General features: G+C 42.3%; 1 protein-coding gene across 3 annotated transcripts in view; it reads right to left on the minus strand.

Moving 5' to 3' along the window:
• Window positions 1–3,257, minus strand: part of KDM6A (lysine demethylase 6A) — a 547,501-nt gene extending 544,244 nt beyond the window's left edge. For 2 of the 3 annotated variants that reach the window (XM_033949774.1, XM_033949772.1), the window contains exons 1-2: window positions 2,456–2,680; window positions 2,004–2,067 (exon numbers count right to left, since the gene is read on the minus strand). In XM_033949774.1, coding sequence (XP_033805665.1) covers window positions 2,004–2,067; window positions 2,456–2,637 — 246 coding nt within the window. In that variant the 5' untranslated portion in view covers window positions 2,638–2,680. Of the gene's footprint in view, window positions 1–2,003; window positions 2,068–2,455; window positions 2,681–3,207 lie in introns of those variants that run through there. The other variant, XM_033949775.1, reaches the window with a different exon arrangement.
• Window positions 3,258–16,446: the final 13,189 nt, after the last annotated feature.

Here is a 16,446-nt window from a genome sequence, read left to right on the forward strand (position 1 = left end):
AAATGAGTTTAAGGCTTTTCAAAATTTCTCATACTGGACAGTCTTCTTTGGGAACTTAATCAGTAATGCACTTATTACACTACCAAAAAGCCTGAAAAGAATTAAAGTATAGGGATAAATTGGTTCTGAAAGCTAAACATCTATTTCTACCCCCCAAAAAAAAGCATTTTCTATATTTAGTAAAAAAATAAAATAAAAACAATTCAGAAAGAATGATAGTCTAATAAGCATAATTCCAGAAAAGCTTATTCTCTAGCATTACCTGGGGGAACTGGTGCACAAGATTTATGCAGATATAAACTGCATTTTTATGTGGTATCAATAACCCTTTAACCCAATTTGTTATTACAGAACACAAGCTGGCCCAATAACCAAATACAATGTAACAGAAGTAAATTCTCAAATTACTCATATCAACATTATAAGGTGTTTATATTTCCATTCTGAGAAGTCAAATGAAAATATATTTTGCAATAATGACTTTCTAAAACAAGTTGACTATCTTTGTGCAGCATTATTCTGAAATATACAAACCAGTGTTTAAAAGTAAAAGGATGCAAGAAAAACAATCACTACCAAAACAATGTTGAACAAAATAGGCCTTGAATTGGACTTTAAATATGCAGAGAGTACATTTCTTTCAGCAATATTTTCACCTATTGCTGTATCCGCTCTTGTTCAAATACCTGTATTGGAAATGTACTTGATGCACAAATTATGTTTTATAATGGAAATACGAAAGAAAGAAAACCCTTTAACAAAAATGACATAACTGAAAACACACATTTAGGATCCCAAAGACAACAGGAAAAGTGTGTCAAATTCAAAGGGATGTTTTTCTGTCTCTAGTGGTCTCTGATCTATATAGTTCTGACAAGGACTTCAAGACAGCAAAATCTTAGCAAAGAAAAACAAAATATCATCTAAGTAGTGTTTCTACTGCCAAAGAGGAGAAATTAAAAGTAAGCCTTTGTCCAATAACTTACATTGTACCACTAAATGTGCTACAGGTTGATGACAAATTTTTAGCCCTGCAAAAGGTAGCACACAAGTTTACAACATGCATGCGTAAAAGGCTGTCACGAAAGGAAAAGCGAGGCCTCCCAAGTAGCCTTTAGATGTCTTATATGCAAGATTTTTTGTTGCCTCCTTCCTTCCCCTACCCATAAATTTTCTCCACGAATATTCCACCATCTTCGACCGACAGAAGCAGCCATTACTTAATTAAATGACAGGACCAAGAACCTTCAAACAAACATGCATCCGGAAAAAAAGGCACCTCAATGGATCAGACCAAACAAGTGCAGTTCACCTACAGGGATCCTCTCTAGCCTGCAAAGGCTAAAAGTGAACTACCACAAAAGAAGTCTACTCCTACACCCACAAGGGTATACAAAACGGAACCGGATCACCACTCCAGAACACAGGGCAACTTCTGCAGCTGATGAGACCTGCGTCCAAGAAGCATTAATACACCCATGAAAGATGCCTCCAAAAATACGATTGCATTAAGTGCAAAAACAAAATCAAAGCTAATTGAAACCTTCACCATAAATCCTCTAGAGCTGCCGAGAGTACTAAGCTATTAATACTGCCGCATGTAGTCGCTTATTTTATGAGATGAAGGACCATTATTTTAAAAGGCAAACAAGCTATTAAACCCCTAACCTTTTACGGCGCGTTGTGGGCTCATTTTCAGGGGGTTTTAACTAGGCAACGCGGTCCACATCGCTCCGTAATTACAAACAAGTACAACAAAAATTATGAGCTCCCCCCTCACCATATACCAAGGAAGAAAAAAAAAAATGTCCGAGGGTGCCCTCTCCTTACTCGCTCCTATTTGAAGGCCGCGGGGAGCCCCCAAACAGAGGCACCTCTCGCTCCGAGCAAAAGGAGAGGCAGCAACCACGCTCCCTACTTCAGCTCACTTTTCACACACCCCCATCTCTGTGAAATGACCGCCCCCCCTCCCCTCCCCAATTCTCCTCCACCTCTTCTCTTACCTTTATCAGCAAGGCCTTCGTTCTGGCGCCATCTTCACGAAGCCTCAGAAACCCAAAGACTCGGCTGCATTAAAAAAAAGGGGGGGGGGGAGAGAAACACAAGCACAGGGCGCAGCGTTAAAAGAGGCAAAAACAAAGAATAATAAACCACCACAATACCCTCCCCCCACCAAAAAAAAAAAAAAACCAACACATACACACGCACTCAAAGTGCAGCTCGGGCATTAAAACGCACGAGAACACCCCTCCCCCTCTCTATCCCTCCGACAGCCATTAAACATTTGGTGAGGGAGGAAAAAAAACTACACAGGGGGAAAAAAAATGATTAAAGTTGTTTGGGGTTTTATAAGATAATGAATGCGTTATTTCTCTCCAAGACTCTCCGGATTTAACGTCGGGAGTTGGGGGAGAGGAGGGAGGGGGAAAACGGGGGAGGGGGGGAAGAGCCCAACCTGTCGAGTCCAGCGAGCGCTTCTCGCTCGTCCGCTGTCAGAGTGGCAAAGTCCTCCTCGGTCTCGCTCGCTTTTCCCGCCGCCATTTTCTTTTCCTCATCCCCGAGAGCGGCAGAGGCAGCGGCAGCAGCGACGGTGGTGGTGGCGGCGGCGGCAGAGAGCGACACTCCGCACGATTTCATGGAAAAGGCGGCGTAAATCCGCGCCCGATGCCCGGCCTTGCCCTCCCTCCCTCCTCCTCCTCCTCCTCCCCCGCCGCCTACCAACTCGTCGCGAAAATTACCAACAATTGTGCAGAGCGGAGCGGGGAAGAGGGGGGGGAGAGAAAAATAATCCAAGAGGGAGGGGGAGAGGGGGAGGGGAACTTATTTTACACCCAAATGGAGAAAAGGCAAAAAAAAAAAAAAAAAAAAAAGACGGTTGAAGGAAAGACTCGAAAGCGATTTTTTAAAGGGATCCCCTACAGACCAGAATTTTTTTTTTCTTTCTTTCTTTACATCGTTGGAGAGATTCTGTCTTTGACCCGGGCGTCCCCCTTCTCCCGCCCCGTGAGAGGTGTAAAACTGGAAAAGTGTTAATGGGGAACGGTGTGTATTTGTTGCCTATACCAAACTTCCCCACCAGCACACAAAGTTGTTGTAATTGTCACACAAGCGAACCCACGCCGCCGCCGTGACCCACCTCCTCCCCGCGGACCCGCGCGCAGCCAACGGCGGCCTACCGCCAGCTTCACGTGACCTTTGTTGACTTACGTCAGCCCTGGCGCTGGGACCGCGAAACTCGGCTGCGAGCGAGGGGAGCCTCCCCCGGACCCTGCCCACCAGGGCCGGCCTGGATTGGCGCGACCCGGGCGCACCTGACGGGAAGGGAGGCGAGGGATTGGCGAAAGCGCACGTCAGTCTTCTTTTGGGGGCTGAACAGAGATAAGTCAACAAGTTAGGTTTGCTCGTCTATACAGTGGGCAATGGGTGTCGTTGTACTTTTTTTTTTTTTTTTTTTCTTTCCTTCCCTCCCCTCTTTAGTGGCGCGGGCCTTCCGCTATGCTGTTGTTGACTGAAGAAGCTTCAGAATGTTTTTTTTTATACGTAGAGCCGGGGTGGGTTTTTTTTTTTATTCTGTCTAAAGTTATTTGAAGTCACTCGGAGACTTTCTTCTAATCGTTGACATATTTTTTTTTTCAGTTTTGTGGTCATAGCCTTATTTTTGGGTGAATTATTATTATTTTATTTCTAGTGCGTGGTGCCCCTCGGTCCTTCGCAGTTCTGATTTCCTCTGGCGCTTGAGGCGTGGTTTTTGGCACGGAAGGAGAGAATGGCTTCCGGAGTTCTACTTTGACTCGTGTTAAATGGTCCCTCTCCTTCTTGTGAAACGGTGGCTCACCTCCTGCGCTTTCTTTGCTACATCCCCAATAACTTTCCTTTCCCATTCTTTTCTTGGACGTGCTACTAGGTATGGTGGGTTTACACATGTGATCTAGTGACATATATGGGAAACACCATGAACTCTTGTGTGCTAGAAATAATTCTGCTTAATAAAGGGTCTTTGTGTATATGTATATATATTTTGGTATCAAGTTCTTTGATGATCTCAAAATTTAATATATTTTATGATATTTATATTAGTGAAAGTGTATATATACATATATACTTCTCCTTCCATATTTGCTGTGATAGGGGATTAACAGACCCGCGAATACAGAAAAACCGCAAATAACTTTTTAATACCTTATTCGCCGTTTTCTATTAAAAACCATCGTGAATATGGTGAAAAACCATGAAAAACACGGTGGGAGACCTGGCCTGTTGCTGAAGGAGAGGCAAAACACGGCGAAGAAAGTGCCGGGAATCGGCGATTTTCCTCAGCAAACGTTTGGAATCGGCGATTTCTCGATGCAAGCTGATGTAATTTGGGGGGAGAGGAGCCAGCAAGCTAAAAACCGCGAATAATCGAAACCGCAGGTGCTGAAACCGCAAATACAGGAGGGAGAAGTGTACACACACCATCCAAAGCCATTAAAGAGATGTATATGCAGGTACAATAGATATTTTTCTGTCCCTGCAGTGCTCACAATATGAGGGGTCAGCGTGGAAAGCTAACACAGGCAAATACAAAGGGTTAGTGACAGGTTTACCACCTGATGCAATAAGGTTTTGCACTGAAGTAGCATCTTGCAGTAGACATCAGCACACAGCAGATGTAAAATGGATGCTAAAGACTGGGTTGTGGAGTCAAGCAATTTGGGGGCTGTGGAGTCAGTTTCTGTGAAAATGTACCAACTCAGACTCCTAATAGAATTCAGTTGTATGTCACAGATTAATAATTTGATTAACCAATTTGTCTAGGTTATGTTTTACTTTTGGAATATATTTTGGTATCGAGTTCTTTGATGATCACAAAATTTAATATATTTTATGATATTTATATTAGTGAAAGTGGCATCTAGAGACTGACACGGGAACAAATTTTGTCCCCACGAGCTTTGTTCCCATCCCCGTGAACTCCTATATAGATATATAAATAAAGGAGTTAAAGTGGAGATACCATAAATAAAGGAGTCTCATGCTTTTGTGTACCGATTCCACAACCCTGGCTGAAGAGGCTATTAGCTAGTCCACTCCAATGCAGAGAAGTAGCCAATTGAGAGAAGTAGCCAATTGAAGCAAGTAGGATGAATGATTATGCCGGTATTAATAACTCTATTGTAACACTTCTACAGAAGCCCAAGTAACTGTATAGAGCCCATGTATTATAACACCTCGCAGAAGCTCTTTGTAACTAACTCTGTATTGTAACACCTTTTACCGAAGCTCATGCAATCTGTTCTGAATTGACTCCCCAGTCATTAGTAGCAGTATAGAAGCTCACAATAACCAATTTTAATGTGAGCACCATGAGAAATATATCCCTGGGCCATAGGGTGCGTAGAAGGGTTAGTTTGCCCTCTACATTAGGGCAGAAAAACTAATAGCCCCCCTCAAAAGTGTCAACACTCAATCTCCCTACCCACTAAAAAAATCACTTTCTAAGGCACCCCCCAACCCAACCCCCCTCCCCACCATAAACCCTGATGACTAGTGCAACCCTCTCTGCCACCCTTCCCACTACTTAAAACAATTCCATAGTGCCTTTGGCAACCCCCATCCCTTCCATTGGCCCCCCAACTCCCTCCCCCCCTCCATTGCATAACATATTTCTGGGGTCTTAAAGTCCCTCCTTGAGGGCTGCAATCCAGTTGGGTTTTCAGGATTTCTGCAATGAATATGCATGAGATCTATGTGCATGCACTGCTTTCAATGCATATTCATTAGGGAAATCCTGAAAACCCGACTGGATTGCGGCCCTCAAGGAGGGACTTTGAGATCCCTGACATATTTTAAGAGAGACAGGAAAACAGGGTTCTTTGATACTAATATTTTGAAGTTTTCCCTAAAGTATTTTCTTCCCTCTTTTCATATATCTCTGTCATATAGGTAAATATTTTTCTTATGTACTATAGTTAGATTGTGAGCCTGATTTGGGACAGAGGAAAGTTCAAAGTACCTAATTAGATTATAACTCGATTTGATTGTTTGTAAACCTCTTTGAAGCCTGTATTGAATTAAAACAATATTCACTTATTCCTGACTTACTGTTATTTTGGAAAATGCTGGCTCCTGAACCTTCATAGTCCATACTGGGATGCACCAAGCATGGTCCATTTGCCCTGTACAGCGCAGGTTCAGGCGCCAATTGCTGTAACATAGCTCCTGCGTTTTTAAGGCACGTGGTGTGGAGTCTGGGGAGTCACAGGGAGAGGTGGGGGGTGATAGAAACAGATAAATTGTTTTAAGTAGGGGGTGGTGAAAAGGGTGCAGTAGTATGGAGGGGCATTGGGTTGGGTGGTTGGGGAAGGAAAGGGATGCCTTTGATTACATGATGGCAACAAGGCATGAGTGGGCATTGCTTCTGTCTCTTTTAAGGTACACAATACAGGAGGATCTAGGGGGGCAAGGGATCTCGGGGGATCTAGACTCTTTAAGGAATGTATTTATTAATGGCAAAACAAGGGGGTCAAGTTGCAGGGATAGAGAGTAGACATTACTACTAAGGGCTTTTGGGTTTAGTCAGTGTTGGAAGGAGGGACCAGATCGGGGAGTAGGAGGTTGGGGCTTCTAGATTACAAGGGCTTTTAGGACATGTCAGGTGGCTAAATTTGGGATTGATGCAGAAAGCTACCTGTTGGGTGGGGGGGGGGGGGGAAGAGATTGAATTGGCAGATTGCCATGGGTTTTGCCAGCATTTTTTTATATGTCTCTATTCTTTGTAGTGCAAGAGGCAGTCACCACTCATGTACTGACAGGAATGGTGACATTTTGCAATGAGCTGTGGCTTCTGATGCAATTTTAATGCAGCTGTAATTTGCACGATTGATTACTGCATGGCAGCAATCATTTTTTTGTGAGAACCTCTTATTAGGATCCATTAAGTCTGTGGTTCTAAATGCACAGATTTCTGCAGTGGTCCCCAAGTTTGTACCTGAGGTAGTTAAGTGATTTGACCAAGATCACAAGGATTTGAATTAGACTCTCTAAATGTTTAGATGATTACCGTAGGTTTTTTTTTTTTGAGAGATGGAAGAATCACATGAGAATCACATGAGATATGTAAACATTGTGAGTTACCTTGTTATAATCCTCACTGTAAATGCATGATGAAATTGTAACCTTGCAAAGCATTAGCTAAATAAAGGGAGTTAAGATACTCAATAAAAGGGTGAGAGACCATCCATTAGGGTCGCCTCATTCCACTCTGAGCCTTGTGTGAAGCCTCATTCCTACACAGATGATCATTTTTTACAAGACAAGACCAGAATTATGGTTTGGCCAACTTATAAGCAACATATTAACATTGAACTCTTTTAGGCTTTTGGATTCTGGACCACAACATGTATCACATTTATAGGGGTTTTCTTTCAGCACAGGAATATACTAACAAAATCTCCTCAATCATAACAAAAACTTTCCATGATTAACCTTATAGTCCCCTGTAGCTGAGATTTATAGATAGATATAGAGATATATATACACATCTCATAACCCGTATAAGGGTGCTCCAGTAATTTCTGTTTTTTCATTCAGGAAATCAGAATGTTTTTTCCCCCCCTGTGGAGCTTTGAGTTGAACTGGTCCACTAGGGGGTGCAGCGTGTATCCCTTTGCTGTAGGATTGAGCTAGCATTGGAGAGACAATCTATGATGCTAGAAGGGCAGACTTACTGGGAATAGAAGGATTAATTTCAGCTGGAGTGAGGGGGCTGGGGAGTGTTCCGTAAAGTTTAAACACTCTTGCTTTTATTTGCAGTGTAACTGCACCGCGGAGAACCAGCTTTTGATCCGTACTGCTTTGGGAGATGCCCCTGACGAAGGGCAATCAGCTGGCACCCCGCATGATATAACAAACAGTGGTTTGCAGATAAGTTCCTGTTTTTCAGCCATTTTATTAAGGGTTTAAAATTCACCATGCTTTATATTTCTCAGGAGCTTTTTCACCAACGTCATTTAAAAGCATTGTTGAATTGTTGATTAATTTATCTCAATCCTGTTTAAATTTAATTCTCCACACTATATAGACACCAGGGTTTTTGGCGATTGATAACAATTTTTGCATTTACTTATAGTTTAAAGAGAAAAAAAGCAGTTTTAAAAAAACTTTTGCACTATGAATTACAGATTTTTAGATTAGCCCACAGAGTGTTTTAAAATGATGTGAGTGGGTAATGTCTGCCAAGCACGTTGGTGCATTTGGTGGTGTTGAACCCTGGTGAACTCGGATAAAACCTTCCACATGAGTTCCCACTCTGTTTAAAACTTCCAAACAAACATTTGGTATAAGGGGCTGTTAGCCTGAAACCCTTCAGGTGTCTGGAGAATAGAGAGCAGGTCTTGTTTTTGAAGTTCCAAAGGAAGAACACCACTGAGAGATGCCAAAGAAACGGAGTAGGACTGCAGGGGGAGAACGCTGATTCTAAAACTCAGTCCACAAAAAATTTCATAAAATCTGAACAATGTCTGGCTCCTGGGGCTAAGAGCCACCCTGAGATGACTGAATTTCACTTTTCTTAGGCTTTGGAAGGTCTGCAGCCAAGTGGATGGATGTAACAGTCATGCCGAGCCCCAAAAGCAAAGAAGGCCACCGTGCCGGGCTAGCTGAGTGTTTAATCTCCTGCTTCAGCAGGAGAGAGATTAAGCTGAATGCTAGCTACCGCCTCCCCTTGTTGCGCTACATGGCACAAGTATGTTCTAAAAACGCAAAATATGCACAATTCTAGCAAGAATCCACATTAGGAGAACCCAAGGACTCCATCCCAACAAGTTTCTAGGCAAAATTAGCAGTTTTGTAAAAGCATAGAAACATAGAAGATGACGGCAGATAAGAGCCTTAGCCCATCAGGTCTGCCCACTCTACTGACCCACCCCCAAGTCTACTATCTTAGGGATCCTACTCCTGGTGACAGGTTCCCTTGGCTTAACCCTCTAAGGGATCCCACATGGGCATCCCATTTGCTCTTAAATTCTTGCACGCTTGTTCCAAGGATCAACCACTCTCTCGGTGAAGAAATATTTCCTGGTGTCGCAGGGAGCTTTAGAAAAAAAGATCGCTAAAAATCCAAGATGGCCACCATAATGAAATTGTTGCCAAAATTGCAATATTTTTCACATTTCCCAAAGTAAAAAAACAGTGATTTTAGGATTTTTCAGGGGTGGAAAACAAGGGAACATACAGTAAACAAAACCCCATTTTTCCAACTTCCCCCAATTCACCTTACAGCCTGTACTCACTGTGACCTCTCTGAAGATTTGTGCTATAGCCTGACTCAGCTCTCTCACAGTAGCTGGATGAGAAATTTACTGCCTCAGTGCTGGGAAAGCTTCTGCAAAGCTGATCTTTGGGCTGCTAGTCAGACACTATGCCTGACTGCACCTCCACCCCTGTGGACCAATGGATGCATACTGGGACAGGTGGAGGTAAAAAGACACAGCTGGCACTTTGCGAGACACCACCAAGTCTCCTAAGGATGCCCAACAACCTGCACTCGAACCCTAGGTGAGACCACGTCAGGGATGTCCCTGAGCTCCAGAGAAAACTATACAGGCTGGCTAACAGGTATCTAGTGGGATTGGCCTGTGTTCTCAAAGCAGGCAGAGCTGAGAAAACACTCCAAGCACCAGAATCTCCATAAAAGGGACAAAAATATACCGAATAAAATAATAAAATGGAGAGAGCATAACAAACACTCATGCAGGCCCATGTGCAAAAAGAAAGAACAGTAAGTGGAGCTAAAGAGCCCAGTGAAGTACAGCAGAGGCAAAGTAAAAAATCAGGAGTGGATTCCTTCTGCAGATACACGTGACTATAGGGATATTACCCAAATTTCTCACCTATTGCACTGGAAATTCAAATATCTTTCCCTTATTTATATACAAATGCATTCACTCAGATTTGCTAAGTCTCCCACATTCAGTGGAAGATTCCCACTTTCGCAAGACATCTCCCACATTCTCACTGGGAAGCCGAGAACTCTCATTCACCAGCCTCCCTTCCATTGGCAGCAGAAGATGCATTAATGTCATCAACTGTTGCCGTGGGACCAACCTCATAGGAGCTGCAAAATCTCAGTTCTTATTGCAAGATTGGTCCCATGGCAACAGGAAGTTATTTTCTGCTGCCCAAGGAGGGCAAATGGCTTGTTGGTGGTGGGCCACTGAACTGATGTCTGAAAAGGGGTGGAACCAGTAGGTGGAGTAGGTCTGGGCTGCTGGGTGTGGCTTAAGATCTCCCTCTGAAAGACTGCTCCCTTAGTATCTGTTTACTATGGAGCTCTTTATGATCTTCCTCTCTCCCTTCACCTTTCATTGTAAACGCCATTGATCTGGCAAGTCATTCTTACATGCCAACTCTCTACTCCATTCTTTCCACCTGGATGTGCTGTAGGTCTGGAATAAACCTCCTGAGTTGATGTTTCATTATTTCTCTTTGACTATATGCAAATCAATCTAAAATCTTTTCTTTTTGGGTTGCTTTTAAATTTTGATCATGTCTCTTTAATAAGTACATTATTATAGACTTGTTTGCTTAAGCATATTTGTGTGAAGGGAGTACCTATTGGACTGAGGGGCAGATTCTCAAAAATAAATTCTGCCTTTAACATGCTTGCTAAACCGGTTTCAGCCGGTTTAGCATGCATGTATTTTAGCAGTGGATTATCAAAATGGCTTACCGAGGTCTTTTCCAAGTTTTCTAGCAGTCTCCAATACTACCATACAAATGTAGTACAATGAGGTCATTAATATTAAAATTATCATTTCAAGCGATTCTCTAACCTTGTGCCAAAATTTGCCAATGGTCTGAGCTGTCATTGCCTTACTTTCTGATCAGTGTCTGAGTGCTGATTGGCTCAGGCACTGACAGGAAAGTAAGAGCTATTGACAGGAAAGTAAGGTTTGATAGCTTAGACACTCCCCCCCCCCTTAATAACTTAAAATAATTTAAAAAAAATTGAAGAGCAGCAGATGCTCACTCTCTCCTGCTGCGTTGCACAATCACCTGACACTGCTACCCAAACACAACAAAAAAAATCCCAAATCGAGCTGCCGAAGTCCAGCAACCCCCCACTCCACACTCCACCCAGCAGTGGGAGAGATGCCCACTCCCTCCATCTCCAAGCAATGTTCTCCTGATACCCCCTCCCCCCAGCAGCGGGAGAGATGTCCACTCTCTCCCACCACACTCCCCCACCCCATCACCCCTCGCAGGCTGCACCGGGGAGGGGAAGGCCCATTTTGAATAAGTGGGCTTGCTGGCTGGAGGGAATAGGCATCCCTATGACCAGCCTTCATAAGCAAAAGGGGGAGAGAGTGGGAGGGGGTTGTCGGAGTCAGTGGGGGAGGTTGCATGCTGGCGGGAGGTAGTAGGTATCTCTCGCTGCTGGGGAGTGTTGCTTGGCAGGAGGGAGTTGGCATCTCTCCCACTGCTAGGTGGAGTGTTGGGTGGGAGTTTGCTGGACTTTGGCAGCTCAATTTGTTGTTGGGGGTTTTCTGTTATGTTTGGATTGCGCATGTGCCCGTCGCAACCACCAGCAATGGGCACATGCAAATTTAGCAAATCTTCACTATTCTCTACCAGCCATATTTGCTTGAGCATTTTTGGGAGAATGGCTCGCTTTTTCTAAATCACTACAATAACAGCTGCTACATCAGCCCATCATTTTTTAACACAAATTTTTGAGACTCTAGCCCTGAGATCATGCAGGATTGGGTTTGATTTCCACTTCAGCTCCTCGTGACCCAAGCAAATCATTTCATCTAGAGAATGACACGACGACAAATTTTTCCCCGTCCCCATGATTTCTTTTCCTGTCCCTGCCCCATTCCTGCAAGCTCCATCCTCATCAGCATAAGCCTCAAACACTTTAAAATCGTAAGTGTTCGAGACTTCCAGTGATGTCACCTGACTGAATGGCTGGTTAGAGCGCGAGCTCCGACCCAATTGAGTTGAAAAAAACTAAAATCAGCATTAATACTCCCCCAGTGTAAGTAGTTGTGTCTTGCCTACTTATGGGTTGCTGTATATGAGTATGCCACCAAAATAGTGGATCAGAGAAAAGTTCTCTGCGCCGCATGGGTGAGGCCTCAGAGAGTGAGTCGGAGACTGATTCCATGCAAGATGACCACATGGCTCGTCCATATCTAAAATGTCCACCTCTATTACTAAAGCAGATTTGCAGCAGTGAGTAGCTGAAATCCAACTGGTGTCAAAAAGAAAATTAAGGAAGCTGTTCACATTAGGCAGGATTTGGCAGATCTGGTGCAGTGGGTGGAGGGCACTGAACAGTGGATTGGGGAGCAAGAGGATTTTGTCCAGGAGTTACATGCCTTGACTACAGATACGCAGTGTGATTTGCTGGAGTTTATCACCCTGGTTGAAGATTTAGAGAACAGATCTTGCGGAGCAGGTGTGGGTGGGCAGATGATGGAGCCCATGACCAGCTGGTACCATCTAAGATAGATCGAATGCACTAGGCGTTTGGCCCTTTACGCGGTGATTCTCCCAGGGATATTATAGCCTGCCTGCACAATTTTTAGGAGAGGGAATGGCTTTTGAGAAAAGCTTGCTTGATGGGACCTATCACTTGGAATAATTGCACAGTGGAGATATTTCAAGATCTCTCTTCTATAACCTTGCAACGGTGGAGGGAGTTTCATCCAGTCCTTGCAGTTTTGAAGCAGTACATCATTAAGTACTGATGGTTGCTCCCTTTTGCTTTATTGACAATTAATGGGACTCATAAGGTCACCATTGTTCAAGAGGAGTGGAAACTGCTGAAAAAAGAGAGATGGGACGCCAGATACCGAGGAGCACAGGCAGGCTGCAGTCTCTAATCTGGAGAAATTCCACTGGCAGGCTGTCTCATGGAGCCCACAATCGCATGGAGCGAAGCGTTGGATGGAGAAGGCCCAGGAGGATGGTGTTCATCGCATGTACATTCCAAAAATTGTTAATTCCAATGTTATTTTCGTGTGTAATCTTATTAACTGCTGTGAACCACCTAGAACTCTCTGGGTATGGCAGTATACAAAATAAAGTTATTATTACCATGTATTATGACTGTTTGGGTAGTGGGGGGCCACTTGCGTATGATTATGATTGCAGTTGACTAGAACTACAATGATAGCCTTTTTGGGGGTACGGGTGGAGGACCTGAATGATGATCAAGATAAACGGCCTTCATAGCGGCCAGGCTAGTAGTTGCACAACATTGGAAACAAGTCTGTGACGCCAGCTTTACAGATGAGAGACCGGCAGAGGGGGGTTTGTACATGGTATTTGCTCTCTGCTCTTCTGGCTCGTAAGTGGCAGCAATATGTTGCTATGTGGAGCACTTATTTGGAGCTGGAGAAAGTAAATGAGGCTATGCTTATATTGAATAACATGGGATACTATAGAAACTGATTTTGTTCTGTTGTTTGCTAAAGTTTCAAGTTTATTAAAATTTTTGATATATTGCAATATCATAAATTCAAAGTGATTTACAATTAAAAACAGGGTCTCAGTTACTAACTACAACAACACACAAACATTACAGACTTATACATAGGAGAAGTGGGGAGAACTACAATAAGCATAGTAAAGTAAACAAGAAAGGTAAGTACAATGGGGGGGTGGGGCATTAAGAATTTTAAAAGTGTATATTAAAAAAAAAAAAAGAAAATTTAAAAGATTTGTATTTATTTATTTATTTATTTAAAATTTCTTGAGGCCTGGGACAAAGGAGGTGAAAGTTTCTGTAATGAAAGGGGTCAAAAAGAGAATCCAGCAATTATGTCTCAAAGGCATCCTTATACAACCAGCATTTTAAGTCCTTTAAATTTATCTAATGATTTTTCTTAATACGTGCTGATAAAGAATTCCATATTCTGGGCAGGGTAACAGCAAAGATCGTATCTTGTCTTGTATTTATTATACTAAGCGATGGAATTACTAGAAGATTTTTGTCCTCTGATCTCAAACTTCTGGTAGGAATATATGGAATAATATACCTTTCTAGGAATGTTGGAGCTTTAGTTGTTAATATTTTGAATGTTAATAATACTATTTTAAAGGTGATTCTGTGAACAATTGGCAGCCAATGAGCTTCTTTAAGAAGAGGGATTACATGGTTGTATTCCTATTTGATATAATTTTTATTGCAGTGTTTTGAATTAATTGTAGTCAACGGATTTATTTTAGAGTGACTCCTTTATAAAGTGAATTGCAGTAATCCAACTTTAAAATGATCAGTGAATGTACAAGGATATTGTGAAGATGAATCCAAGAATGGAGCAATGGATCTGATCATTCGTAACCTCAGAAAGCAACTTCTCACTACTGTACTGATCTGGTTGTGATATGTCAGTTTTTGATCAATAATAACCAAAACTCTAATCATAGTAACTTCCTGTAGTTGAATGTTATTTATATGAATTGGGGTGGTGAGTCTTAGTCCTTCTTTCCACTTATTCCACGGACAGAACCCTTAATATACCCTCTTCTACTCCTACCACCTTCCATCAATGAACCTGAATCTCCACCTTCTTATTGTACTCTCCTAACCTGTTCATTTCAATGACCTGTATTTTCCTGTATATTGACCTTTTTACTATACATTCCTGTATTCCCGTATATTTTAATTTAATTTAATTCTTATATACCGCTAATAACCGTGAGGTTTCTAAGCGGTTTACAAAAATGATGCATTACAAAGATACAATAGATAAAAATAAATAAGATAGGTACTTGGAAAATTTCCCTAACTATCCCAAAGGCTCACAATCTAACTAAAGTACCTGAAGAAACAATTTATGAAAAATAAAGATAAAAATATAAAGACAGGTAGAGATAGAGATAAATATGAATATTCCAATAAGTAATATATAAATAACTATTTTACATCTTACAATTGAAAATATTCTAACATCAGCAAATATCAGGATACAATTATGAAGAGGGAATTTTTAGCAGACAGGGAATGTGGATACCTAGTGTGAGGAAGAAATTCAGGATAAGGTGTTGAAGTTATGTTCGCGGGAGAGTGTCTGGCTAGGACAAGAATTTCTTAAACAAAGTGGTCTTTAGTTCTTTCCGGAAGATGCTGTAGGTCAACCTAGCGGTATTGATGAGATAGCCTAGCCATGATTGCTGTCTACCAGCTTGAAACTTGAAAGTTCTGTATATGACCTTCCTATTGTACATTCTTGCTTATTCCTGTTTACGACCTTCTCATTGTATATTCCTACCTGCTAACTTCAATGACCTGTACATTCCTAAACTGTTAACTTCAACGACTTAATTGTTTGTAACCTAGATTAATTGATGTGAACCGCCTAGAACTCCCTGGGTATGGCGGTATACAAAATAAAGTTTTTATTATTATTATTTTTGTTTTCTCTATGTTCATTGCTAGTTTATTTTTGTCTAGCCAATCTGAAATTGTACCTAATTTCTTGTTGATATTTAGAAATTCCTCTGTAGAATACGAGTCTAGTGGAAGTAAAAGTTGAAGATCGTCCGCATCAGAGTTCATCCTGACTGTATGTTCTATGGACTTTTATATTTAGGGGATGGAGTGACATGTTCTGAAGTTGAGTGATGTTTTGGGTATGCTGCTGTATATGCTATTCTATGTTGCTGTCTTTTGCCATTGGTGTACCTTTTTGATGTGCATTGCAAAAATAAACAATTACAAAAAAAAAAAAAAAATCATGTGTTCAAGGCTTGTCTGGTTAAGGTAGAGCTTAAAGGAATGGGGTAGGGGCAGGGACAAAACTCACGGGGACAAGGAAATTGAGTTCCTGCGGGGATGGGGAAAAATTTGTCCCCGTGTCATTCTCTAATTTCATCCTCTATTGCCCCGGGTACAAAAACTTAGATTGTGAGCTCAATAGGGACAGAGAAAGTACTTGCATATATATATATATAATGTGTACAGCGCTGAGTAGATTTAGTAGCACTATAGAAAAGGTTAATACCGTGTTTCCCCGATGGTAAGACACTGTCTTATTTTTTTTGGAAGGCCAAAATATGCTCTAGGGCTTATTTTCGGGGGGATGCCTTATTTACCCTTTCATGTCCCCTCTGTATCTCTATCCTTATTCAGTAGGTCCTGCTTACCCTTTCTCTTCTTTGTGTCACTATCTCCATTTTCAGCTTTCCCCCCCTTTTCCTTTGTTACTGCACCCTGTAGCTAGAATCTTTCCACCCTCCCTCCACTCCGGCCCAGCCCAGTATGAAATATTTCCTTTTGTTTCCCTCCCCTCTCTCTTTCTCTCTCTCTTCTCCTCCCTCACCCACGAGTCCTGCATCTGGCCCTCTCCCTTCTACCTGCACCTGGCAACACCCCCCTGCTCCGCGGCTCTTTTCAGCAACTCGTCAGCAGCAGTGATCAAGACAAGCTGCCGACATCGAGGCCTTCCCTCT

Source organism: Geotrypetes seraphini, chromosome 6 (genome assembly GCF_902459505.1).
Source record: "Geotrypetes seraphini chromosome 6, aGeoSer1.1, whole genome shotgun sequence".
Taxonomy (NCBI): Eukaryota; Metazoa; Chordata; class Amphibia; order Gymnophiona; family Dermophiidae; genus Geotrypetes; species Geotrypetes seraphini.